Source organism: Ammospiza caudacuta, chromosome 26, assembly GCF_027887145.1.
Source record: "Ammospiza caudacuta isolate bAmmCau1 chromosome 26, bAmmCau1.pri, whole genome shotgun sequence".
NCBI lineage: Eukaryota > Metazoa > Chordata > Aves > Passeriformes > Passerellidae > Ammospiza > Ammospiza caudacuta.
The window spans coordinates 7,542,561-7,568,553 of NC_080618.1; the positions used below are offsets into that span (position 1 = coordinate 7,542,561).

The 25,993-nt window shown below is 61.1% G+C and overlaps 2 protein-coding genes across 3 annotated transcripts; both read left to right on the plus strand.

Moving 5' to 3' along the window:
• Positions 1 to 11,034: 11,034 nt before the first annotated feature.
• Positions 11,035 to 13,806, plus strand: FIGLA (folliculogenesis specific bHLH transcription factor). Its single transcript, XM_058820093.1, has 4 exons — positions 11,035 to 11,679; positions 12,598 to 12,732; positions 13,118 to 13,223; positions 13,507 to 13,806. The coding sequence occupies exons 1-4, from the start codon at positions 11,035 to 11,037 to the stop codon at positions 13,515 to 13,517; spliced, it is 897 nt and encodes a 298-aa protein (XP_058676076.1). The 3' UTR covers positions 13,518 to 13,806.
• A 1,360-nt stretch (positions 13,807 to 15,166) lies between these two features.
• Positions 15,167 to 25,905, plus strand: ADD2 (adducin 2). 2 transcript variants are annotated; one of them, XM_058820328.1, is made up of 14 exons: positions 15,167 to 15,391; positions 16,284 to 16,422; positions 16,946 to 17,097; positions 17,656 to 17,736; positions 17,822 to 17,971; positions 18,948 to 19,091; positions 19,165 to 19,263; positions 19,902 to 20,087; positions 20,945 to 21,199; positions 21,731 to 21,850; positions 21,933 to 22,022; positions 22,555 to 22,705; positions 22,794 to 22,874; positions 23,645 to 25,905. In XM_058820328.1, exons 1-14 carry the CDS (start codon positions 15,218 to 15,220, stop codon positions 23,941 to 23,943), a joined length of 2,121 nt encoding a protein of 706 aa, XP_058676311.1. In that variant the 5' UTR covers positions 15,167 to 15,217; the 3' UTR covers positions 23,944 to 25,905. The 2 variants fall into 2 exon arrangements, with proteins under 2 accessions (XP_058676311.1, XP_058676313.1); XM_058820330.1 differs by having other exon boundaries at positions 16,946 to 17,031.
• Positions 25,906 to 25,993: the final 88 nt, after the last annotated feature.

The following is a 25,993-nucleotide window of genomic DNA, read 5'->3' on the forward strand; positions in this document are numbered from 1 at the left end:
GGCTGTGTCTGTGTGTCTGTGGTTGTGTCTGTGTGTCCTTGTCTGTGTCCGTGGCTCTGTCCGTGTGTCCGTGTCTGTGTCCGTGTGTTCGTGGCTCTGTCGGTGTGTCCATGTGTCCCTGTCCGTGTCCGTGTGTCCCTGTCTGTCCCCGCAGTCCGTGTCTGTGTCCGTGTGTCCCTGTCCGTGTGTCCCTGTCCGTGTTGGTGTGTCCCTGTCCGTGTCTGTGTCCGTGTGTCCGTGTGTCCCTGTCCATGTCCGTGTGTCCCTGTCCGTGTGTCCCTGTCTGTGTCCGTGTGTCCCTGTCTGTGTGTCCCTGTCCGTGTCTGTGTCCGTGTGTCCGTGTGTCCCTGTCCATGTCTGTGTCCGTGTGTCCGTGTGTCCCTGTCCGTGTCGGTGTCCGTATGTCCGTGCCCGTGTCCCCGCAGCCCGTGCCCGCCGCCGCTGCCCCGCCCGGTGTGCCCGGCGCCGTGGCTGTCCCTGTCACATGCGTGTGAACGTGCTGGGCCCTGTGCGCCCGTCAGGTCGCATCCATCAGCCCGCGGCCCGTGGCGCTGCCGCTCCGCCCGCGTGTCCCGCTCCCCGTGCGCGGCCACGGACGGCGGGGCTGCCCCCTGCACCCCAAAACCTCGGGAAGGCTCCCTCGGGAGGGTCCCCGCGGCGGGGCTCTGCCTGCACCATCCCGCCTTCCTACTCGCCTGCATCCCGGCTCCATCCCTGCTCAGTCCTGGCCTCTTCCTTCGCCTCCTTCTCTGCTCCATCCCTGCTCCATCCCTGCTCCGTCCCTGCTCCGTCCCTGCTCAATCCCGGCCTCCTCCGTCACCTCCTTCTCTGCTCCATCCCTGCTCCATCCCGCCTTCCTCCTCGGCTCCGTCTCTGCTCTACCCTGGCTCCATCCCTGCTCCATCCCTGCTCCATCTCTGCTCCATCCCTGCTCAATCCCGGCCTTCTCCTTTGCCTCCTTCTCTGCTCCATCCCTGCCCCGTCCCTGTTCTATCCTTGTCCCTCCCGGCTCCATCCCTGGCTTTATCCCTGCTCCATCCCTGTCCATCCCTGCTCCATCCCAGCTCCATCTCGCCTTTCTCCTCACCTCCATCCCTGCCCCATCCCTGCCCCATCCCTGCCCCATCCCAGCTCCATCTCAGCTCCATCTCAGCTCCATCCCCGCTCCATCCCAGCTCCATCCCTGCTCCATCCCTCTTCTATCCCCGCTCCATCCCCGCTCCATCCCGGCTCCATCCCCGCTCCATCCCCGCTCCATCCCCGCTCCATCCCCGCTCCATCCCGGCTCCATCCCGGCCCCTCCCGGCCCCATCCCGGATTCCCCGGCCCGCCGGTGGCCCGGAGCCGTACGAGGGCCGCGGCACGTCCTGGCCCTCCGGAGCGGCTCCGCTCGCCGCTGCCGGCAGAGCCGGTCGCAGCAGCCCCGGGGCAGCGTTACCCAACCCGTCTGCCCGCTCCCGCCGCTTTCCCAACCCGGCCCGAGCAGCTCCGGCGCTTCCCCCTCTCCGCAGCCTCTCCGCGGCCATTTACATCGTTTTGGTGTTTCTGCTCAGGGAATTGCTGCTCCTTTTTTCAAAGGAAACAGGGGGAGAGGCAACCCGAGCCAGAGGCGAGGCAATGCTGCTGCCAGACACCTTTTCCTGCGGGATCCAGTCCTGCCAGAGCCACCACGCATCCGTCAGTCCAACCCCCAGATCGTGACCTGATGCGTTTCAGCATTTGCACTCAGTGATCCTTGTGGATCTCTTCCAACCCAGGATATTCCATTAATCTCTGTCGCTGGCCCTACATTTCAATTGACCCTCTGATCCAGCTTTTTTTTTTTTTTTTTTTTTTTTACCCCTGAAAAGGCAAATTCTCCGTGGTCATGTTGAAATTAAAGCAGCGTTTGAGCCTAAAAATAGCTGGACACATCTGTCCGCCTTCCCCATCTGCTGCCAGCCTGGCTGGATGAAGGGAGGGACTGTCTGTGCAAAATGAGGGACCTGTCTCATCCTTCTGTCCCGTAAAATCAGTTTATTCAGGGAAAATAATCCCCAACGCCCCGTTCATTCCCCAGATAATGCCCTAGTCCAGGAAAGACAGGAGGAGCTGCGCTCTGCTCAACCAGCTCCTCTAAATAAAGTAATTTTTTGTTTTAATTTGAGGTTTTTCAGTTGGTTTTGGAATTCTTTTCATGGAATAAAGCTCCCAATGGGAACCCTTTCGAGGCACCCCAGCTCCACGTGGGCCTGTAATAATCCATCGGCATTTAACGCCGCGTTCCTGGGGTAAAGGAAGCGGCTGATTGCAGGGATTGGAGCTGGAACCGGCTCTAATTTCTCAAATGTGATTCCTCAAGGACGAGTGGCGCAGTAATGACAGCGTGGAGCGGGAGGAAGAGCCGTGCCCAGCGGCCAGAGCAGGGCCAGAGCAGCCTGGAGCCCTGGCACCAGCCAAGCCCCCGTCCCACGGTGTGCTGCTGCTCCTGGGGACCCCCTCAGGAACCCGTAACCCACTCCCATGCTGGGGAAACTGAGGCACGGGTGGCTCCAGAGGAACGGGGAACCATCAGGGGGCAGCCGGGCTGGGCCTGGAGCTGCTCCAGCAGAGGCGTGAGCTCATCGGGCATCACTGCCTCGTGATTCACCGGGGCTGCAGCGCTGCTCCACATACCTCCCAACGAGGTTCCATTGGCCGCAGGGGCGCCCACGGCCCCACAAAGCCGCTGTGACACCGGTGACCAGCCCGTGACTTTGGCCCCCGTCACCCAGCGCACCGGAAACCTCACCGGGAGCCGGGCTGGCCCCAGCGCCGCACGGGGCCGGCAGCGCAAAACCGGTCAGGGAACTTTGCTGCCTTCCTGGGGCGGCCGCAGGACGGGCGGGCGGGCGCGTGACCCCGGGTGCAACAGCCTCTCCCAGCCTCTCCCAGCCTCTCCCAGCCTCTCCCAGCCTCTCCCAGCCTCTCCAAGCCTTTCCCCAGCCCCAGCTGCCCCGTGAAGGCAGAGGGAGGCGAGGGTTGTGCCGTGCCCGCCCTGGAGGTGCTGGGCATCCATCCTTCCATCCATCCTTCCACCCATCCTTCCATCCATCCCTCTGCAGATCTCATTGTGCTGGTGCCATTCCCAGCCCATCCCAAATCCCCGTCACCCCCACGGACACCTCACCCCAAAAGAGCCAGGGGGACCCCCGGGGGTCAGGCTGGGCCGCCCCCCAGCCCGGCTGCCCCCAGCCCGGCCGCCCACCCCTCTGCCGGGGCTAATCCCCAGCAGCGGGCGGAAAAGGGGAGATTAAATTAGATTAGCTGGAGCCGCCTAATTTTAGCGTCCTCACGTGTCGCTGACACACTGCTCCAGCTCTTCCCCTGCTCCCCCAGCCCTGTGTGACCCCCAGAGCCACCGGGGCCACCAGTCGGGACAGGAGGCACCAAAGGGGCTTTGGTTGGGCGGTGGCACCCAGGGTGGGTGGGCGTGGGGGTCTCTAGACCCGTGCCAGGAGGGGCTGGGGGTGATGGTCACACCCTCCATTAGTGACAGCCACTCTCTATCAGTGACAGCCATCTGCCTCCAGGGATGGTCACCATTCCTGGCCTGTGGTCACTGTCCTCTTGTGGTCACCTTCCTCTCGTGGTGGCCACTGTCCACTGGTGGCGCTGACCCCCAGCCTTGGGGGACCCTCCGCTCTGGCACGTCCCCTTTTCCCCCTCCACTCCCAGCTCGTGCCCTGCACGTCCTGCTCGCCGCACTGCGAGGGTGACCTTGGCCTGACCAGACCTCCCTCGGGGCAGCGCCAGCGCACCCAGCTGTGCAGGAGCCCTCCAGCCCCATCCAGCATCTCCTGATCCATCAGGCGCTCCACGGGATCGGCCTCGTGACACCGCAGCGGGAGGAGACGGCTGGCCCCTTCCATTGCCGGGAGCCACACTGTCCCCAGCACCCCAGGACGGCCCCAAAAATCCCTGAAAGATCCCAAAATTCCCAGCAAGGTCCCAAAAATCCCAGCAAGGTCCCAAAAATCCCAATGTCCCCAAAGTCCCAGTCCAGCACCCAAAGCCTGGACGCTGGAGCTGGCAGGAGCGGTGGCAGGAGAAAAGGTGTCCCCAAAAGCCACCAGGGCCAAAGGCAGGGAGGGCTGAGGAGCATCCTGCACCCCCCCCAGGTGCCACCAGCCCTGGCACAGCTCCGAGGTCAAAAGTGCCGGTCAGGACACGGGACCCTGAGTCACCCTGGCCTGGCATGAGCAACTCCCAGAGCGTGCGGCACTTTCCCAATCCCAGTGGGAAGGGGAGGTTTCTCCTGCCTCCCCGGGGCTCTTTCCGTGGGCACTGCCACGTCCCCGGTGCCACCAAACTGGGGCAGGGACACGGGCAGGGTGCCAGGGGCCTCTCCCCAGCCCTGCCCAGGGCAGCCTCGTCCTTTCTCCCGGCGCTGTGGGTGTGAGCAGGCCGGATCCCGGGGGTCTCATGGGGTGGGACGGCCACCCTGATGGTGCTGTGCCACAGACACCCTGATGGTCCTGTGCCACAGACACCCTGATGGTTCTGTGCCACAGCCACCCTGATGGTGCTGTGCCACAGACACCCTGATGGTGCTGTGCCACAGCCACCCTGATGGTTCTGTGCCACAGACACCCTGATGGTCCTGTGCCACAGACACCCTGATGGTGCTGTGCCACAGACACCCTGATGGTGCTGTGCCACAGACACCCTGATGGTTCTGTGCCACAGACACCCTGATGGTGCTGTGCCACAGACACCCTGATGGTGCTGTGCCACAGACACCCTGATGGTCCTGTGCCACAGCCACCCTGATGGTGCTGTGCCACAGCCACCTCTGACTCCATGAAGTCCTTCTCACTCCATGGCAGGAAATTGCCCAAAACTCAGATTTGGGGAAGGCACAGGTGTGACAGAATCCCACTCTCACCCTGTTCTGTGCTGGCAGTGCCCAGCCCTGTGCCATGCTGGCAGTGCCCAGTGCCTGGGCTCTCCCAGGACCCCTGCCCATCTCAGGCAGCACCAGCAGACTCCTGCAGGGTTGTCTGGGATGGGAAAGGCAGGAACTGCTGGCAGGGAGGAGGAGGAGGAGGATGGAGCTGCAGCCCCTGCTTTGCCCATCACAGAAAGGCACGGGCTGGAGAGAAGGGGTAAAGCCCAAATTTAGGAGCAGCAGGCAGCAGCTGGATTTAGGAACAGCCTGGATGGGCTAAAGGTTAAGATCAGACTTAAGGATGGAAACCCTGCGGTGCCCCACGTCCAGAACGGTTCCTGAGCCCAGCCCAGAGCTCTCCTGGGCTGTGGGAGCAGAGCTGGGCTCCCCTGGGCTCTCCCAGGATCCCTGCCCATCACAGGCTCATCCCTCGCTCCCTGGCAGGATGATCACGGCTCAGAGACCCCAGCCACGTGCATTTCCACCAATTCGCTCTGCCAGGCACAAAACCGCCCCAAATATTCCATCCCACCTCGCGCCAGCATCACCTCACCCGATCAAGGCCGGGCATTTGAGGAGCTCCCTCCACCCTGCCATCAGCAATTCCCCTGATCCCCTGACACCCTCAGCTGCTCCCCCGACGCCCCTCTGTGCTTCACCCACCAGGCACAGAGAGCACAAATCCCCCAATCCCACAGCCAGGTGCAATCCCTTACCTGGGCGAAGCCCTCCCGGTCCGCGCCGCTCTCGGTGAGCGCCATCCCGCTGCCTGGCTGAGGCAGAGCCGCGCCGAGCGGGGTCTGCGAGGGCTTTATCACCTCCGGTCCCCGCGGAGGGAGGAAGGCCCTGCGTGCCAGCTCCGAGGTCATTGGCTGGGCACGGCGCGGATGGAGACGGGATTTGAGCGGCAGCGCTGTAATCCCGCAGCCCTGGGATGGCACTGGCGGGGCTGGGATGCTCTGCAGAGGGGCTGGGCTGCTGCTGCCCCACCCTGGCAGCCCCACGGGGCACCCCTCTGCTTGGCACCCCTGTGCTTGGCACCCCTGTGCTCCAGAGCCCTGCGCTTGGCACCCCTGGGCACGGCCAGGAGCAGCAGCCAGATCATGGGCTGGGCATCGCTCTGCCCTGCAGGGTGACCTCGGCTGCCCCCAGCCCCAATTCCAGCGCAGAGCTGGACTGAGGAACCCTATCTCAAATGAGGAACCCTCTCTGGACTGGGGAACCCTCTCTCAAATGAGGAACCCTCTCTGACTGAGGAACCCTATCTCAAATGAGGAACCCTCTCTGACTGAGGAACCCTCTCTGACTGAGGAACCCTATCTCAAATGAGGAACCCTCTCTGACTGAGGAACCCTCTCTGACTGAGGAACCCTCTCTCAAATGAGGAACCCTCTCTCAAATGAGGAACCCTCTCTGGACTGGGGAACCCTCTCTGCTCCCTTCCAGAGAGCAGCAATAAATGGAGGGGCCCCCACAAACAGGGCTGAGATGGACGTGGAGGGGCCGGGAGCCCCGGGGCGGAACGAGGCCGCGGCCGAGCCGTGCTGCAGCCTCCTCATGCGTGTGCAAATGTGTGCTGCGTGTGAGGGCACACGTGGGACGGGCACACGTGGCCTCCCCCGAGGCTCTGAGCCGGCAAAGGGCTTAATTGGGATCCGCAGCATCTGCCGCGGCGGCTCCCGGCGCTCAGGGGGAGATTGAGAGTCTCGAGAATCCCAAAAACCCGGAAAGGGGAGAACAGAGGGGGAAAAGAGGGGGAAAAGAGGGGGAAAAGAGGGGGAAAGAGGGGAAAGGAGCTGCCTGGCTCCTCCTCCAGCGCTGGCTCCGTGGGTCCATCCCTACGTGACAGTGGGCACGCAGAGCCCCCTTCACTGCTGCTGGAGAGGAGCTGCAGGGAAAGCAGGGTTAAGGCCGAGTCGTTTATTCATTCTGACGGAGATTATCCAGCCCAGAGGGCCCAGCAGCACCAGCAGCCTCCTGGAGGGTTGTCTGGGATGGGGAAAGGCAGGAACTGCTGGCAGGGAGGAGGAGGAGGATGGAGCTGCAGCCCCTGTTTGCCCATCACAGAGAGGGACGGGGTAAAGCTCAGATTTGGGAGCAGCAGGCTCCAGCTGGATTTAGGAACGGCCTGGATGGGCTAAAGGTTAAGATCAGACCTAAATCTTGGTCCCGGTGCTGAGATGAGCCCCAGCCCTTGGTTGGGTGCTGTGTGAGCTGGTGGGGCAGGGCAGAGCTGAGCTCCAGCCTTGGCCCCATCCCTGTCCTCATCCCTGCCCTGTCCCCATCCCGATCCCTGCCCCAATCCATGTCCCAATCCCAATCCCATGCCCATCTCCATCCCTGCCCTGTCCCCATCTCCATCTTCACTTCCACCCCATCTCAAACCTGCTCCCATCCTTATTCCTGCCCCAATCCCAATCCCAATCCCATCTTCATCCCTGCCCTGTCCCCATCTCCCTCCCCATCTCAAACCCATCCCCATCCCCATCCCTGCCATCCCATCTCTGTCTTGGTTCCTGTTCCCACTTGGATCCCATCCTGATCCCTGTCCCGATCCCATTGATCCCATTGATCCCATTGATCCCATTGATCCCATTGATCCCATCCCATCCCATGGATCCCATCCCATTGATCCCATCCCAACCCATCTCATCCCATCCCATCCCATCCCATCCCATCCCATCCCATCCCATCCCATCCCATCCCACGCCCACCAGTGGCAGCCCAGGGCTCCCCCAGACCCCGGCACAGGGACCCCCACCCCGAGCTGTCCCCCCACCCACCTGCCTCACTCCGAGGCTCTGGCAGCGCCTCCATCCCACGGAAACTCCTTTTATCTCCCCAGCTTCCCCTCCCGGGACGGGGAGCTCGGGCTGCTCGGGGCCGGCATCCTCCCCGCGCCGCCCCGGCTCGCACAAAGGCTCCTTCACCGCTCGGACAGAGGCACCTTTGTTCCCCCGCATCCCCTTCCCTCGGGGAGCTGCAATAGTGAGAAACCAGCGATCCGCGCTGGAGAGGAGCGCCGGCATCGCTGCTCGCCGGGATTCACCCAAACCCGGCGGGATTTTAGCGATTATTTGGGTTTACCCAAGCCTGGGCTGTTTGATATCCCCTGGGATGAGCGCTGGGGTAGAAGGGGGTCCAAGCCATGCCCGAATCCTCGGTGCCGATAAATAGCTTTATTGTGCTCCCTCCTGAGGGATAACCGGGGCACGGCACAAGGGGGGGATCAATAATCCCTGCACAGGAGGGCGATCAATAATCCCTGCACAAGGGGGGGATCAATAATCCCTGCACAGGAGGGCGATCAATAATCCCTGCACAAGGGGGGGATCAATAATCCCTGCACAGGAGGGCGATCAATAATCCCTGCACAAGGGGGGGATCAATAATCCCTGCACAAGGGGGGGATCAATAATCCCTGCACAGGAGGGCGATCAATAATCCCTGCACAAGGGGGGGATCAATAATCCCTGCACAAAAGGGCTGGAGGAGCCAGAGCCTGGGATGCAGCAGGGTGGTGATGTCCCCTAGGATGTCCCCAAGGTGTCCCTTGGACCCCCGATGTGGCCCCTGAAATGTCCCCCAGGGTGTCCCCAGGGTGTTGCCACATGTCCATAAACCCCCTTTGGAATATTTCACTCCCCATGAAATATTTTATCATTTCATCCGGGCACCACGAGGCTGGCAGGGACCACACTCTCCCGAGACGTTTGGAACCCTTGGAATATTCTATTCTCCATAAAATATTTTATTGCTTTATCTGGGCACCACAAGGCTGGCACCAAACCCTCCCAGGACATTTGTGACCCTTGAAATATTCTACTCCCCATTAAATATTTTTATTATTTTATCTGAGCGCCACAAGGCTGGCAGCCCTGGACATTTGGGGACCCTTGGAATATTTCACTGCCATAAACATTTTTATTATTTTATCTGGGCACCACGAGGCCGACAGCCCCGGCAGGCACCGAACCCTTTCCAGGACATTTGTGACCCTTGGAATATTCTACTCCCCATAAAATATTTTTATTATTTTATCTGGGCACCACGAGGCTGGCACGAGGCTGGCAGCCCTGGCAGGCACCGAATTTTCCCGGGACCCGTGCCAGGAAAATTGGGTTTAATGCCGTGCCAACAGCTGTCCCGGGCCCAGATTAGCCCTGGCACCTTCCCTGGCACCTTCCCTGCGCTTCCCAGTCCCGGTGCCCCATGTCAGAGGGGACCCTGGGGTGGGGGGCTGAGACCCCCGGATTTGGGGAGCACCCAGGGGTGGAGGGGGGCAGCTGCTCCCAGCCCTGCCCCAGCTCAGGGAGGGAAAATGGGGGAAAAATTGATAAATGGGAGGGAAAACTGATAAATGGGAGGGAAAACTGGTAAATGGGAGGGAAAACTGATAAATGGGAGGGAAATTGGGTTTGGAGGGGTGGGAGCAGCGTTCCCAAAACAGCACCCGGGTTCTGGGCTGGTGTTTCACTGGGCTTCAGCCTTTTCCCAGCTCCTTTCCCCAGCCGGGACCCCTCATCACCGTGTCCCCTCGTGACTGTCACCCTAAAACACAGAACCCCTGAAAATGAGTGTGTTATTATCCCTAATAACAGCGACCCCAAAAAATAGTGACCCATAAAAAATGTGGGCCCTAGTAACTGTGATCCCTTAAAACCCCAAACGGTAATTATTGTAGCCCCTAAAACTGTAACCCCAATTGTAATCCCCATCGAAACCCCTAAAACTGTAACCCCTATTGGAACCCCTAAAACCCCTAATAACCCCCAGCCCTATTAACAGTGACCCCTAATAAGTGTCCCCTAATAACCCCAAATCCCAATGACCGTGACCCCTTGAAACCATGACCCCAAATAGCCCCAAATTCTGGTTATCGTAACCCCAAAACCGCGACCCCTGCAAACCCCATTTCCACCCCCATTCCTCCTTTTCCCCTCGATATTTAATCTCCCTCTGGTGAACCTGGAGCTTTTCCCCAGCCCCAGAATCTCCCAGGGGCGATCCAGCCTTGCTCGGGCCCATTTTTGGGGTGACTTTTGCGCCTCCCTGCCCCCAGATTAATTTGTCAGGCACCAGAACGGTGCCCAGACCGGGGCAGGAATAATGGGATTATCCCGAGCCTGCTGCGGGACGGGGAAGCTCATTAAGGGGCATTAAAGAGAAGGAAATTGGGTTTTTCTGAGTCCTTAGGGAAAACCTCCATTAACTTCCATGCGCCTCTCATTTTAGGGTCATTTTGGATTTTTTTTTTTTGGAGTTTGCTCTGCGCTCTCACTCTCCTTATGGGCACAGAAGGAATCTCGGGGTCCCGGAGCAGGATCCGGGGGTTCCAGGTGTGGGGAAACTGAGGCACGGCAGCCCCAGTGCCCCCAAATCCCCCGGGATGAGCCCCTCGGAGGGCTGAGGGATGGCATGAGGGTGAGGATCCCCCCACGGCCGATAACAAGCAGTGACCTGAGTTTTTTGGGAGGAAAAAGGGCGATTTTAACATTTTTATTTTACTTTTTACCATTTTTATTCCAGCCTCCCCGAGTTTTGCGGCATGCCAGGGACTGACACTGCCACCTACCGAGCTGTCACTAAACCTCTTTTTTTCTGCTTTCCCACCCACAAGTGGCTTCGGGAGCACAGGAAGGACCCCAAATATCCCAAAATATCCCAAATATCCCCAAATATCACCATCCCAAATACTCCTCAGTGCGCTTTTGGGGGTCTTTTTTGGGCTCAGGGCTTTGTGGGTTGGGATGGGGAGGGGGAAACTGAGACACAGGAAGAGATTGGGATTTTGGGATGGTGAATGGGAAAACTGAGGCACAGCCAGGGATCAGGAATTTGGGATGGTGAGTGGGGAAACTGAGGCACAGGAAGAGATTGGGATTTTGGGATGGTGAATGAGGAAACAGCCAGAGATCAGGATTTTGGGGTATCTGGGGTCAGGATTTCGGGGGTACAGGCCGAGACAGTGTGTGAGGGAAGCCAGGCACAGCCCGAGCTCGTCAGGCCCAGATGGGTCCCACCTGTGCCTCGTTAGCCCCGGGTATTTAAGGGCCCTTTTTTTCCCAAATTTCGCCCTTTTTGAGGGTCAGTTTGGGGGAGTCCTGCTTCAGTCCTTTTGTGGGATGGGGGAGCCCTGCAGAGCTGGGGGGTGGCCGGGGGTCCTGGAACCCTTGGGAGTCTCAGAGCCCTCAGGGGTCCCGGGGCCCTCAGGGGTCTTGAGGCCCTTGGAACCCGCGGGGGTCCCAGAGCCCTTGGGGGTCCCAAAGCCATCGCAGCCCCCGGGGCTCCCGCAGCCCTTGGAACCCTCGGGGGTCCCGCAGCCCTCAGGGGTCTCAGGGCTCTCAGGGGACCCAGATCCTCCAGGGATCCCGGAGCCCTCGGGGGTCCCGCAGCCCTCAGGGGTCTCAAAGCCATCAGAGCCCTCGGGGGTCCCGCAGCCCTTGGAACCCTCAGGGGTCTCAAAGCGCTTGGAACCATCGGGGGTCCCGCAGCCCCCGGAGCCCACGGGGGTCCCGCAGCCCCCGGAGCCCACGGGGGTCCCGCAGCCCCCGGAGCCCACGGGGGTCCCGCAGCCCCCGGAGCCCCTGGAGCCCACGCCGCCCCCCGAGCTGCTGGAGCAGCTCCTGCAGCAGCGCTTGGGGCCCCTGCCCCGGCCCGCGCCCATCGTCCGCCTGCGCCGCGGCCCCGGCGGCGGCTACGAACCCACCGGGGACCCGGCCGAGGTGCTGGAGCGGCGGCAGGCGGCCAACGCCAAGGAGAGGGAGAGGGTGAGCCGCCCCAAAAACCCCCAAACCCCGCTAAAACCCCAAAAACCCCAAACCCCGCTAAAACCCCAAAAACCCCAAACCCCGCTGAACCCCCAAAGCACAGCCCAGACCGGGGGGACACCGGTGGTGCCACGGGGGGACTTTGATTTGAGGGGTGGGTTCGATCTGGGGCGCCCAGGTGAGTTTTAGGAGGGCCTGGTTTGATTCTGTGTGGGTCGGTTTAGTCCTGGGGTCAGTTTAATTCTGAGGTCTCAGTTTAATTATGGGGGAATCGTGTTTAGCCCTGGTGAGCGGAGTTTAAATCTGGTTTAAAGGTCTCAGTTTAATCCCGGTTTAAAGGTCCCAGTTTAACCCAGTTTGATTCTGTGAGGGACCCACTTTAATCCTTGCGGGGGCAGTTCAGTCCTGGGGTGGGATTTAATTCGGGGGGACCCCGGTTTTGGTTATGGGCGGGTCTGGTTTGATCCTGCTGAGCCCTGGGGGTGGTCCCAGTTTAATCTTGAGAGAGCCCAGTTTGGGCCTGGGGGGATCCTGGTGTAGCTCGGGGGTCTCTGGGGTCCCTTTTGGGGTATCTAATGGGGATCTTTGGGGTGTCTAAGGGGGGGTCTCTGGGGTCCCTTTGGGGTCTCTGACTGGGGTCCCTTGGAGCCCTTTTGGGGTCTCTAATGGGGGTCTCTAGGGTCTCTTTTGGGATCTCTGACTGGGGTCCTTTTGGGGTCTCTGATTTGGTTCCCTTTGGCATCTCTAATGGGGGTCTCTGGGGTCCCTTTTGGGCTCTCTAACTGGAGTTCCTGTAGGGTCTCTAGTGGGGGTCTTTGGGGTTCCTTTGGGGTCTCTGAGGGGGTCCCTTTGGAGCCCTCTTGGGGTCTCTCGGGGGTCCCTTTGGGGTCTCTGACCGTGCCCCTTTGTGCCCCGCAGATCCGGAACCTCAACAGCGGCTTCTCGCAGCTGCGCTCGCTGGTGCCGCTGGTGCCGCGGGACCGCCGGCCCAGCAAGGCGGACACGCTGCGGGCGGCGGCGGAGTACATCCGTCTGCTCAGGGGGGTGCTGCAGGTGAGACCCCAAATCTGACCCTAAACCCCCCGAAACATCTGTCTGCTCAGGGGGGTGCTGCAGGTGAGACCCCTGAACTGACCCGAAACCTGCCCAAAAACCCCCCAAAACATCCGTCTGCTCAGGGGGGTGCTGCAGGTGAGACCCCAAATCTGACCCGAAACCTGCCCAAAAACCCCCCAAAACATCGGGGTGCTGCAGGTGAGACCCCTGAACTGACCCGAAACCCCCCTATAGTTGGGGGGCCTGGTGGGGACTTTGCTGCATGAGTGATTTGAGGTTGGGATTAATTTAATAATGAAATTTATTTCTTTTGGGGGAGTTGTTATTAATGGGGGGCACCCCCCGTTTCTGATATATTATTTTTTAATTCTCCTTTTCCCAGGAGCTCGGTGCTGAGCAGGAGTTGGGGGGCACGGCCGGGGGAGCCCCCGAGCCTGGCCTGGCCGAGCCCCCCCGTGCCCCTGGGGACCCCCCAAAGCTGGGGCACGGTGAGTGGGGGGGAGCCCCGGGAATTTGGGGGGGATCAGCCCCAGCCCCACCTGGAGGGGGGGACAGAACCTTGGGGGGGTTTGGGGGCACTGGGGGAGTGGGACAGAAAATCTGGGGGGGTTCACAATGGGCTCCGGGTTTGGGGGAGCATCTGGGTAAATAAGCGAGGCTCGAAATTACCTTTTCCCCAAAATATTCCAAATATTCTAAAATATTTAATATTCCTTTTTTCCTCCTTTTTTATTTTATTTCCTCTTTTTCTTTTTCCTCTTTTTTTTCCAGGTGTTTCCTGACGCCCCTAAAAGGGTCTCCCCCGAAGGCCAAGCTCAAGGCTCCAGCCTCCATTCCCCATTTTTGGGGTCACGCTCCTTTCCTGGCGCCCTGCACCCCATAAAACCCACACCCCAAAATAAGGGGGGACAGGGGGTCTGTCCCCCTTAAAACGCAGAGTCTGGGGGGGGGGGTGCAGAGCTGTAATTAATTTCTCTATGAAATTGTCATTAGCAATTAGCTCCTCCCCCCAGGTAATGGCTTATTAATGATTGTTGATATGACCCCAATTAATTAATTAATAAAGGTGAATTGCGGGAGCGGCAGCGCAGAGTTCGGGGGTGCCCCCGCTGTTTGTTCATGGCGGGGTTCGGGGGTCCCCCCGCTGCTCATGGCGGGGTTCGGGGGTGCCCCCGCTGTTTGTTCATGGCGGGGTTCGGGGGTCCCCCCGCTGTTCATGGCGGGGTTCGGGGGTCCCCCCGCTGCTCATGGCGGGGTTCGGGGGTGCCCCCGCTGTTTGTTCATGGCGGGGTTCGGGGGTCCCCCCGCTGTTCATGGCGGGGTTCGGGGGTCCCCCCGTTGTTCATGGCGGGGTCCCCCCGCTGTTCATTGGCGGGGTTGGCTCCGGGGCGGGGCGGGGGGAGGCGCGGGACACGCGTGGTGCGGGGGGGGGCGGCCCTTTGTCAGGATGCTCTGAGGAGGAGGAGGAGGAGGAAGGTGGGTGATGGCAGCAGCCGCGGCCGCAGCGCCCTGGGGGCGGGGGGGATCGGGGGGAGCCTGGGGGACCCCCCCCTTCTTTCCTCTGCCCCCTCCCCAAATTGGCCGCACGCAGGTGTGTGTGGGGGGGGCTGCATCCCTCCCCTCCCCCCGTGCTGGGCCTTCATCCCCGGGTGGTGCCGAGCTCATCCTCACCCCCTCCCCCCTCCCCGGGGCGGGGGCGATGCTGCGGCCTCCCCGCTCCCATCCCGGTTTTATCCCGGTTCCATCCCGGTTCTCGCTCCCCCCCCCGCCCTGCGGCTGCCGCAGCGGCGCTGGGCGCGGCGCGGGCGGAGGCGGGGATGGATGGATGGATGGATGGAGGCGGGGGGGGATGGATGATGGGAGGGCGAACCCGGGGTGGGGGCGTCCAAAGCCCCCCCTGCCTTCCCCAGGGGTCAGCGCGGCCCCCCGGATTTACCGCGGCCCGGTGAGACGGGTGCGCTCCGAGCCGCGAAATCGGGGGGTGCCCCCCTGTTCTGAGCATGGGGGGGGACTGAGGGACACCCCCAAGGTCTGGAGGAGCGGCCCCGCCCTATTTTGGGGGGGCCTTGGGGGCAGCACCCCCACAGTGATTGGGGATGGTGACCGGGAGGGGAGGGGAGGGTCCTTGGGGGTCTTACTGGGGCTGGTTTGGGGTCCTTTGGGGGCCCTATTGGGGCCGGTTCGGGGTCGGTGGGCCAGGAACCACTGCCCGTGTGACAGCAGAGTGGGGCCGAGCCCCCCATAGTGGGTGACCCCAATTTGGGGGGGCGCCCATGGGTGCCCTGAGCTGTGCCCGTTCTCAGCCCCATCCCCGCCCGTTCTCAGCCCTCTCCGCGCTGTCCCCTCCCGGTGTCCCCTCGCCGGGGCAGGGCGGTTCCCCTGTGCCCTTATCAGCGGGCCGCAGCCGCTCCGTGTTTTGGGCGCTTTCTGCCCAATCTGTACCGGGGCTGTGACGCCGCGCGTGTCCCCGCGTGTCCCCAGGATGAGCACGGCCGCCAGCCCCGAGCCCCTGCCCGAGCCCCCCGCCCCGGGGCCGCGCTGCGCCCCCCAGGAGGACCCCGAGTTCCTGCGGGCGCGGGGCGGGGCCGGGGACCTGCGCCAGGACTTCAACCTGATGGAGCAGAAGAAGCGGGTGACGATGATCCTGCAGAGCCCGGTGAGCCCCGGGCCCGTGCCGTGTGTCCCCAGCCCCTTCCCATGTGTCCTCAGCCCACCTACCTTCCCCAGTCCCCTTCTGCCTGTCCCCAACCCCATCCATCTGTTCCCATCTCCGTCCCACCCGTCCCCATCCCTGTTCCCCTTCCTCAGCCCCATCCCGCCTGTCCCCAAACCCCATCCCGCCTGTCCCCAGCCCCGTTCCTTCTGTCCCAACCTCATCCACTGGTCCCCAGCCCTGTCCCACTTATCCCCAACCTCTTCCTTTACATCCCCCGATCCTTATCTTCTGTCCCCAAACCCCTTCTTCGTGTCCCCAACCTCTTCTCTTCTGTCCCCCACGCAGCCCAAATCCCGTCCCTCCTGTCGCCAACCCTGTCCTTGGTTGTCCCCACCCCGTCGCTCCTGTCCCCAAGCTCGTGGATGTCACCACACGGTGTCCCCACCTGGCAGTGCCACTGAGCTGCCAGTGCCACCGTGCCAGCAAGGCAGCGGTGACACCGACACCAGGGTGGTGATGCCACCATCACGGTGCCACCAATCCGGTGGTGCCACCATCACCTCTGTGGCACCAAGCTGGCAGTGTTGCTGACACCAAGCTGGTAATGCTGGCACCGCCAGCGAGCCACCAAGTCAGCGGTGCCACCCTCACAGTGTCACCAAGCTGGTGGCGTCATCATCCCCATGTCACCAAGCTGGCAGTGCCACCACTGCCACCCTGACACCAAACAGCCAGTGCCACCACCAAGCTGGTGGTGCCACCATCACCTCTGTGGCACCAAGCTGGCAATGCTGTCCCCACTGCCACCACTGTGCCACCGAGCCAGCGGTGCAGCCCCGGCCCCGATGTCCCCATTGGTGCCACCCAGCCCAGTGTCACCCTGTCCCCACAGTCCTTCCGGGAGGAGCTGGAGAGCCTGATCCAGGAGCAGATGAAGAAGGGGAACAACTCGTCACACGTGTGGGCGCTGCGGCAGATCGCCGACTTCATGGCCACCACGTCCCCTGCCACCCTGCCCACCTCGCCCATGGGTACGTGGGGCCCTCTGGGGACGAGGGGCGGGGTGGGAAAACCCCAAAACCTGGGGGGACACCAAATCTGGGCAACCTTGGAGCTCCAAATCTCACCAAAACCTTTGGGACCTTCAGGGGCTTTGGGACCACGAAGCTTTTGGGACCTTGAGGTCCCCAAAAACCTTTGGGGTCATCAAACCTTTGAGGCCACCAAACTTTGGGGGATCCTAAACTTTTGAGATCCTGGGGACTCCCAAACCTTTATAACCATGGACTCTTTGGGATCTTGGGGTGCCCCCAAACCCCTCCAAAACCATTGAGGCCCGCCAAATCTTTGGAGCCATCAAACCTGGGGGACCACCAAGCCTTTAATGCCTCAGGGACCCCCAAATCTTTTGTGGCCACCAAACCTTGATGTCCAGCAAACCTTTGGATCTGCCAAACCCTGCCAGCCACCAAACCCATCCCACAACCCTCTTCCCCCACTGAGCCCCCCGTGATTCGGGGGTCCCACGGCTGACGGGGGGTCCCCAATCCCCAGGGCTGGCGTCGGTCACCCCCATCAATGACCTGCACGGGACAGAGGGGCCGGCCCTGGCCAAGGGCGAGCGGCTGATGCGCTGCAAGGTGGGCAGCATCCACCGGCTGCTGGACCTGTACGGCTGGGCACAGCTGGGACACGCTGCTGTCACCGTGAGCACCCAAAAATAACCCAAAAATAGGGCATTTGGGGTTGTTTTTGGGGGGATTTGGGGTTGTTTTGGGGGAATTTGGGGGTGTTTTGGGGGTTCAGAGGGCTTTTGGTACCTGCTGGACCTGTACGGCTGGGCACAGCTGGGACGCTGCTGTCACCGTGAGCACCCCAAAAAACAAAAAATAGGGGATTTGGGGGTTGTTTTGGGGGGATTTGGGGTTGCCTTGAGGGTTTGTGGGTTGTTATTTTTGGGGTCTAAGAGGTTCGGGACATTTGAAGTGGGTTGGGACTTGGAGGGTTTGATGGGTTGTTGTTTTGTGGGGCAGTTTGTGGGGTTCGGGACATTTCAGGTGGGTTGGGACTTTGAGGGTTTGTGGGTTGTTATTTTGGGGGGTTTTGGGGTTGTTATTGGGTTCCTTCGCGGTGTTGATTTGGGGGGGAGTTTCGGAGCCTTTCTCACGGTTTAGGGGCGGTCAGAGCGGTGTGGGTCTTTCGGGGAATGCCCATTTTGGGATTTTTCCGGGCTGTTTCTCACCCCACCCCGTCCCCCGCGGCAGCTGCGGGTCAGCAAGGAGCAGGAGCACTTCTTGGTGGCCCCGCAGGGGCTGGCGTGCAGCGAGGTGACAGCTGCCAGCCTGGTGAGCCCCCCAAAATTAAAAACACCCCACAAACGCGGGGCTGCCCGGGTGGGGAGCAGCCCCCTGAGCCCCCCGCGCCCCCCAGGTGAAGGTGAACGTGCTGGGGGCCGTGGTGGAGCAGGGCAGCACCGGCTTCGCCCCCGACGCCCGCAGCTTCAGCCTCCACGCCGCCATCTACGCGGCGCGCCCCGACATCCGCTGCATCGTGCGGCTGCACACCCCGGCCGCGGCCGCCGTACGTGGGGAGCGGGATGGGAGAGGGGTCTGGGGGCTTGGGAGGCAGGGGAGCTCGGGGGAGATGGGGTTTGGGGGGATTCGGGGGCTCCAGAGTGAGGGGAATGTGGCGGCGTTTGGGGGAGGTTGGGTTTGGGGCGATTTGAGAGCTTGGGAGTTACGGGAACATGGGGGTGCTTAGGGGGGATTTAGGGGGCTCGGGAGTTGGGGGAATGTGGAGATTTTTAGGGGATGTTGGGTTTGGGCAGGATTTGAGGGCTTTGGAGGTAGGGGAATGTGGGGGGTTTTTTGGGGAGGTTGGATTCGGGTCTTGGGAGTTATGGAAACTTGGGGGTTTTTGTGGGAGGTTGGATTTGGGAGCTCGGGAGTTAGGGGAATGCGGAGATTTTTAGGGGATGTTGGGTTTAGGGGGCTCAGGAGTCAGGGGAATGTGGTGGTTTTTATGGGAGGTCGGGTTTGGGCGGGATTTGGAGGGTTATGGAGTTATGGGAACATGGGGGGATTTGGGTCTTGGGAGTTATGGGAACTTGGGGGTTTTTGGGGGAGGTTGGGTTTGGGGGGATTTGAGGGCTTGGGAGTTATGGGAACATGGGGGGATTTGGAAGGTTGGGTTTGCATCTTGGGGGTTTTGGGGGAGGTTGGGTTAGGGGGGTATTTGGGAGGGTGGAAAGGCGTTTTGGAGGGGTTGGGGGATTTGGGGTCTGGGGGCCGGGGGACATTGAGGCTTTTGGGGGGATTTAGGGGCTTGGGAATTAGGAGAACTTGGGGGTTTTTGGTGGAGGTTGGGTTTGGGGGGAATTTTGGAGGGTGGAAGGGTTTTTTGGGGGACTGATGGTGGGGTTTTTGGTCGTAGGGTTTTTTGGGTTGTTGGTGTTTTTGGGGGGCTGTAGTTGGGGTTTTTGGTGGTTGGTTTTTTGGTGTTTTTTGGGGGTGTTTGGTGCTCCTCGGCCCCCTGCCCTGTCCCTCCCCGTGCCCAGGTCTCGGCCATGCGCTGCGGGCTCCTGCCCATCTCCCGGGCCGCCCTTCTCCTGGGGGACGTCGCCTACTTCGATTTCCGCGGGGAGGTGGAGGACGAGGCGGACCGCGTGGAGCTCCAGAAGTGCCTGGGGCCCACCTGCAAGGTGAGCGCGCACCTGGGGGGGCGCGGGGGCGGCCCCGCCCTGCCCCGCCCGCCCCGCTGACATCCCGCGGCAGATCCTGGTGCTGCGGAACCACGGCGTGCTGGCCCTGGGGGACACGGCCGAGGAGGCTTTCTACAGCATCTTCCACCTGCAGGCGGCCTGCGAGGTGCAGGTGAGCGCGGGGCTGGGCTGGGCTGGGGCCGGGCACGGAGGGGAGCGCGCAGGGAGCTGGGGCGGGCTCGGGTCAGCCAGAGTGCCCAGGGGCATTGCGCGAGCTGGGCCAGGTGTCTGCCCCTCATTTCCATCCCTATTGCCTGAGCTGTGCCGGCTCTCTGCGCCCCATTTCCATCCCCATGCCCCAACCCGTGCCGGCTCTCTGCCCCTCCAGTGTCCCTTCCCTATGCCCCGAGCTGTGCCAGCTCTCAGGCCTGTTCCTCCCCTGTGCCCTGAGCTGTGCCAGGTGTTTGCGCCTCATTGCCATCCCCATGCCCCGATTTGTGCCGCTCTCAGCCCCGTTCCATCCCCATTCCCCCCCACGTGCCATCTCTCAGCCCCGTTCCCGCCGCGTCCCATCTCCCAGCCCCGTACCCCGATCTGTCCCCTCTTGTCCCCTCTCCCAGCCCCGTACCCCGATCTGTCCCCTCTCCCGGCCCCGTACCCCGATCTGTCCCCTCTGCCAGCCCCGTACCCCGATCTGTCCCCTCTCCCGGCCCCGTACCCCGATCTGTCCCCTCTCCCGGCCCCGTCCCCCCCATGCGCCACCCCCGGGGGTGCCCGCGGCCCCCGCCCAGCCGTGCCCGGTGCCCGCAGGTGTCGGCGCTGGCGAGCGCGGGCGGCGCGCAGAACCTGATCGTGCTGGAGCGGGCGCAGCAGGCGCAGCGCGGCCCGCAGGGGCTGAGCGCCGTGCGCCGCGCCGGGGCCGCCTTCGGGCCGCTGCACAAGAGCCGCCTGGGCGAGCACGAGTTCGAGGCGCTCATGAGGATGCTGGACAACCTGGTGAGCGCCCGACCCGCCCCGAAACGGGCGGGATAAAGCGGGGTTCGTCAGGGGCTCGGTTCCTTCCTGCAGGAAGGGCCTCTGCTCTATTCAGAGTATATATATTGATATATATTTATATATTAATATTTATTTATCGTTTTATATATTTGTTTATATATCTGTATATTATATTTACTTATGGATATTTATGAAACTTATATTTATATTTACATTTGCGTGTAAATATTTTATATATTTATATATTTAACGGTTCTTTTTATTTGTATATATTTTAATATATTTATATACTTATATATTTTAATATATATTTATTTATATATAAAATTTTATGTTTATATTTTTATTTCTATATGTAAATATATATTTATAGATTATATATTTATGTATTATTTATTTATATAAATATTTTAACTATATCTTTATATGTTTATACTTATATGTATATTTATTTATATATTTATATTGACACAAAATATATTTATTTTAAATATGTTTATATTTTATATAAAAATGTGTGTTTATATATAAATGTCAGAGTGCACTGGGTTAAACCTAACCGGCCAGCAGCGCAGTGAAACCCAGTTCAGTGCTTGGTAAGGGCTAGCGAATATAATAATATTTTCTCTCTTATTTTCAGGTAATTTTACATATCTTGTCCACTGACCTATAGTTTAAGCAGGTGCAAAAGGTTCTTTCACTAAAATAGATTACTGCACTAGCCGTTTTCTCATTCCTCTAATTCTTGTTGATGGGAACTCATAAATCACTTTGTTTTTGTCTCATAAATTATTGTAAAGATTCTCCTAACGCTCGGTTTGCCCTATGTGCTGACTCCCCTCTCCCTGCCTCCCCAGGGCTACCGCACGGGCTACACGTACCGCTACCCGTTCGTGCAGGAGAAGAGCAAGCCCAAGAGCGACGTGCTGATCCCCGCCACCGTCACGGCCTTCGTGTTCGAGGAGGAGCCGGCCGGGACCCCCGCCCTGCGCCAGCACGCCCACAAGCAGCAGAAGGAGAAGACGCGGTGGCTCAACACGCCCAACACCTACACCCGCGTCAGCCTGGCCGAGGAGCAGGGCAGCGCCGGCGCCCAGAGGACAAAGACCACGGTGAGGGGCACAGGGGCCCTGGGCACGGACGGACAGGGAGGTGGAGGGGGTCCTGGGATGGACCCCGCGAAAATCTGGGGTGTAGGGAGGCCTGGGGACCTCCTGCGTCCTGTAATAATGGTTATTTTGAAATATCGCCGCCCCATTCTTGTGGGGACGAGTGCTGTTGGCTTTAGTGGGGTCTTCCCTCTGTGCAAGATGCATTTATTGCGGTCTCCTCATTTACTGAGGCCTTCCTTCTATGCAAGACACACTTATTGGGGTCTCCTCATTTATTGGGGTCCACCTCTATGCAAGATGCATTTATTGGGGTCTCCCTATGCTATTGGGAAACTTGTTTTGGAGTCTTCCTCCCTCTATGCATGATGCATGTAGTCAGGTCTTCCTTCTGTGCTGTTTATTGGGGTCTCCCTGCATTTATGGTGCTTCCCCTCTACATCGGGGTCTCCCCTCTATACGAGTTGCATTTGTTGGGGTCTCCCTTCCATCCTGGACGTCTCCTCTTCCCCAAACGTGTCCCTGGGTTTGCAGTGGCTGCGGGCAGACGAGGTGGAGAAGGGCAGCAGCGGGACCCCGATCCGCATCGAGAACCCCAACCAGTTCGTGCCGCTCTACACAGACCCGCAGGAGGTGCTGGAGATGCGCAACAAGGTGGGCAGGGCAGGGGGACAGCGGGGTCTCGGGGGGCTCAGCCCTGTCCTCAGAGGGGATTCAGCTCCGTCCTTCCCCACAGATCCGCGAGCAAAACCGCCAGGACGTGAAATCAGCTGGGCCCCAGTCACAGCTGCTGGCCAGCGTCATCGCCGAGACCAGCCGCAGCCCCGTATGGCACCTGTGTCTGTCACCTTTTGTCACCTGTGTCCCCAGCCCTGTGTCACCCCATGTCCCCAGTCACAGCTGCTGGCCAGCGTCATCGCCGAGACCAGCCGCAGCCCCGTATGGCACCTGTGTCTGTCACCTTTTGTCACCTGTGTCACCCCATGTCCCCAGTCCCATGTCCCTGTGTCCCCAGTCACAGCTGCTGGCCAGCGTCATTGCAGAGACCAGCCGCAGCCCCGTATGGCACCTGTGTCACCCCATGTCACCCTGTGTCCCCAGCCCTGTGTCACCCCATGTCCCCAGTCACAGCTGCTGGCCAGCGTCATTGCAGAGACCAGCCGCAGCCCCGTGTGGCACCTGTGTCACCCCCTGTCCCTGTGTCCCCAGCCCTGTGTCACCCCATGTCACCCTGTGTCACCCCATCTCCCCAGCCCCATGAACACCCCATGTCACCGTGTGACACTCCATGTCCCCATCTCTCCGGTGGGGGTGACGCTGCCCCAGGGAGGTGACACCGCTCCGTGGCTCTGTTTCAGTCCACTGAGAGCCACCTGGGGGACGCAGAGGCCAAGGAGGGCGGGCAGGAGGCTCCCCCCGAGCCAGAGCCCCCCAACCCCTTCAGCCAGCTGACGGACCAGGAGCTGGAGGAGTACAAGCAGGAGGTGGAGAGGAAGAAGCGCCTGCAGGGTAGGAGGGACCCCCAGAGCCCCCCAGAGCCCCCCAGAGCCGCGGGTGGCACCGAGGGGACCGAGGCCAGCATGTCTCTCTGTGGCAGGCGAGAAGGACACGGCTGCAGAGGACAGCGGGGCTCCCCCCCCAGAGCCACCCCCGCCGGCACCCACGGAGCCCACGGAGGGTGAGTGGGGTGACGAGCACCCCAAAACGAGGAAAATGCGGGCTGGGGTCCCAGTGAGCAGCAGGAGTGGGGGCACCAGGGCGGCTGTGGCCGAGACGCAGCTGGCTGTCACCTCGTGTCACCCCGTGCTGTCACCCCGCTCCAGAGGGGCCGGGGCCGAGGGGAGAGTGGCAGGAGGACGTGAGTGGTGGCTTTGCGGTGGCTCTGTGGGGCTCAGGGGACAGCACTGTCCCCCAGCCCAGACCCCACTGCTCCCACCCACAGCGGGTGCCGGGGCGCGGCTCGGGGCTGCTGGCTCTGCCATGGTGTCTCGTGGTGTCCGTCTGTCTGTCTGTGTGTCTCCACAACGTCTCCTTTCTCTTTCCTCCCCGTGTGCCTGTCACCCAAGGAGTTATCCCTGAATCCCTGGCGCCGTAGTAAGTACGGAGAGGCCACCCTGGATGGACGAGGGACAGGGGCTCGGGGGGATCTTTGGTCCATGGAAATCCCTTAGGAACCCCTGGGGAACCCTCCCTCCCTCCCTGGTGTCGCTTCCCGCTTCTCCTGCTGCCTCCTCCCGGCTCTCCATCCCACATCGCTTGTCCCGCAGGGAGGGGGCGGCTCGGGGGGCTCGGGGAGCGGTGCCTGCGGCAGGACAGGATCAAATCCCAACCTTCTCCTCTCGGGGAGCCCGAATCCTGCTCCTGCCCAGGCCCCACGGCACATCTGGGGGGACAAACCCCCCAGAACAGCGGTGCTGCAGCCCCAATCCCCTGTTCCCTCTCCCCAAGGTGACAAGAAGCCTGATGGTGGCCAAGCCCCCCCTGATTCCACTGCCAAGAAGGAGCCACCGGCGGTGGTGAACGGGAAGGACGAGGAGCAAAGCACCGAGGAAAACCTTGGCAAAGGGGGGACAGACCGGACAACCACCAACGCTGACCAGGACGCCCCCAAGGAGAAGGAGACAGTGACCAGCAACCCCGTGTCCCCCGACGGTTCGCCCTCCAAATCACCCTCCAAAAAGAAGAAGAAATTCCGGACCCCGTCCTTCCTGAAAAAAGGCAAAAAGAAGGAAAAGATCGAATCCTGAGTGTCCCTGGGGATCGCCGAGACCCCGGACCCCGGCTGCTTCCTGGGCACGAGGCACCTCGTCCCCCTTGTCACCCCCTCTGGGGGCTGTCACCGAGCTCAGAGAGACCGTGCTCCCGCTGCACCTCCCTGCCCCTGTCCCTCCTGGGCTCCGGCCCTTCCCGCCACCGAGGGCTGCACTGTCCCACCAGGGCCCAGAGCTGCTTGGTTTGAGGAAGAAAAGGGTGTTTTGTGGTTATTCTCTTCACCTTCTGTTTCACCTCTGCTGGAATGGCGCTGGCTTCATCCCCAGGGAAAACCGTCAATCGCTTCACCAGGAGAACGGGATTGCTTTTCCTGAAGGAGGAGATGAGGTTTTTCCTCCCTGGATTGTAAACCTTCCTCTCTGTGGGCTCAAGAACCACTTCCGTCCCCTTCTCCTGGTGCCCCCAGCCCGTGTTTTGCCCACCCAAGGAAGAGCAGCAGGATTTCCCACCGCTGGAAAAGCCCCCACCTCACTGCACGACCCGCACCTGGGAAAAGAGGGAAAAAAACCACCCACACCCCTCCGGGAATTGTCTGTGTTATTTAAAACTGAGCAAAGCTCACTCACTAAGTGCTACTTCGGGATGAACACACGCTGCCAGCTCACAGCGACCCCGGCCACGCCGGCCCCCTGCTTTTCCCAGCTCTGGAATTCCCAGCACACGTTCCGTCCTTCCTGGCGTTCCTTTCCCTCCCAGCGTTACAGCCTCCCGCCCGTGCTCCCCACAGCCCTTCCAGCGCTGGGATTTGGGGATGAACCACCGGGATCAGCCCCAGATCCTGCCCCTGTCCTGGGGTGCTCGTCCTGAGCCTTGCTGAGTCCATGGAGGTCTGGAACAGCCCTGAACCCCCCATTTGGGGCTCCCCCAGCCCAGCAGGGTTTCCCCATGTGCCATCACTGTGGTTCCAAACCCTTTCCCTGCTGTGAGACGGCTCCTGGGGGTTGGATCCCCTCTGGAAGGGCAGGAACCTCATGGAATAGGGGGTGGAAGCAGCAGGGAGAGCCCAGGCAGGGATCTTGGGTTCCTGGAGTTCGGGGAGAGCCTTTGCCCTGCCCAGTGTCCCCCCAGAGGTCCCCACACCACCCCTGCAGGATGGGGGGCACCAAGGGGACACGCTGAGCCCCCAAACCCTGTCACTGCAGGGGCTGCTCCTCACTGCCACTGATTCTGAGGCTCTTTGAGGCCGTTTTTGTCACCTGGGTGACCCAGGGCAGCAGAGCCTGCAGGGACAGCCATGTCACCTCCCTGGGGTAGCACTGTCACACCTGGGGACAATTCCTGAATGACAGCACTGCCACACCCCCAGCCCAACCCGGGGGCTCCCCCAGGGGTTTTGTTCCCACTTCGTCCCTAAAGGTCTGTCCCCAGGGCCTTGGTCACCCCTTTTCTCCCCAGGGTTCTGTCCCCAGGGCCTTGGTCACCCCTTTTCTCCCCAGGGTTCTGTCCCTGGGGCTTTTGTCACCCCTTTTCCCAAGGGCCGCTGGCTTTGCAGGGGACCCCGGGGTTGACCTCCCCACCCATGAAATTCCAGGTAGAAAGGGATGAAGGCTCCAGTGCCACCATCACCACCATGATGGAAGTAAACAGAGCCAGTATCATATCCCAGGACCACCCCTCGGGTAATCCCCCCAGCCCACCTCCCTGCCTCCCCCTCCCCTTGCTCCAGCAAGGCTCAGGGCAAAGCAAATCCCCGATCCGGGCTCTCCACACCCGCACCTCCGCTGGAAAACAGAGGCTGATCCCACCGAGGCAGCGGGAACAGGCGAGTCCCGCCGGGCTCAGCACCTCGCTGCCCAAGGGCGGTTCTTGGAGCCCCGGCACGGCACCGGGAGGGGCCGGGGGGTGGCATGTCCCTGTCCCCGTCCCCCCGCGTGTGACAATCGCGGCCGGGAGCGCGTGGAACGCCGGTGTAAATAAATAAATAAATAAACCCCGTGTTTGGCACCCGGCAGCGCTCCGAGCCTCAGGGGTGGAAGTGGGGATGGGATGGGATGGGAAGGGGATGAGGACGGAGGTGGAAATGAG

Coding starts and splice junctions, on each gene's coding strand:
- FIGLA (XM_058820093.1), top strand. CDS start 11,035: ATGGGGGAGCCCTGCAGAGCTGGGGGGTGGCCGGGGGTCCTGGAACCC. Junction 11,680..12,597: donor ACGCCAAGGAGAGGGAGAGG/GTGAGCCGCCCC, acceptor TGTGCCCCGCAG/ATCCGGAACCTCAACAGCGG. Junction 12,733..13,117: donor TGCTCAGGGGGGTGCTGCAG/GTGAGACCCCAA, acceptor TCCTTTTCCCAG/GAGCTCGGTGCTGAGCAGGA.
- ADD2 (XM_058820328.1), top strand. CDS start 15,218: ATGAGCACGGCCGCCAGCCCCGAGCCCCTGCCCGAGCCCCCCGCCCCG. Junction 17,098..17,655: donor TGGGACACGCTGCTGTCACC/GTGAGCACCCAA, acceptor CCCCCGCGGCAG/CTGCGGGTCAGCAAGGAGCA. Junction 22,875..23,644: donor ACCCACGGAGCCCACGGAGG/GTGAGTGGGGTG, acceptor CCTCTCCCCAAG/GTGACAAGAAGCCTGATGGT.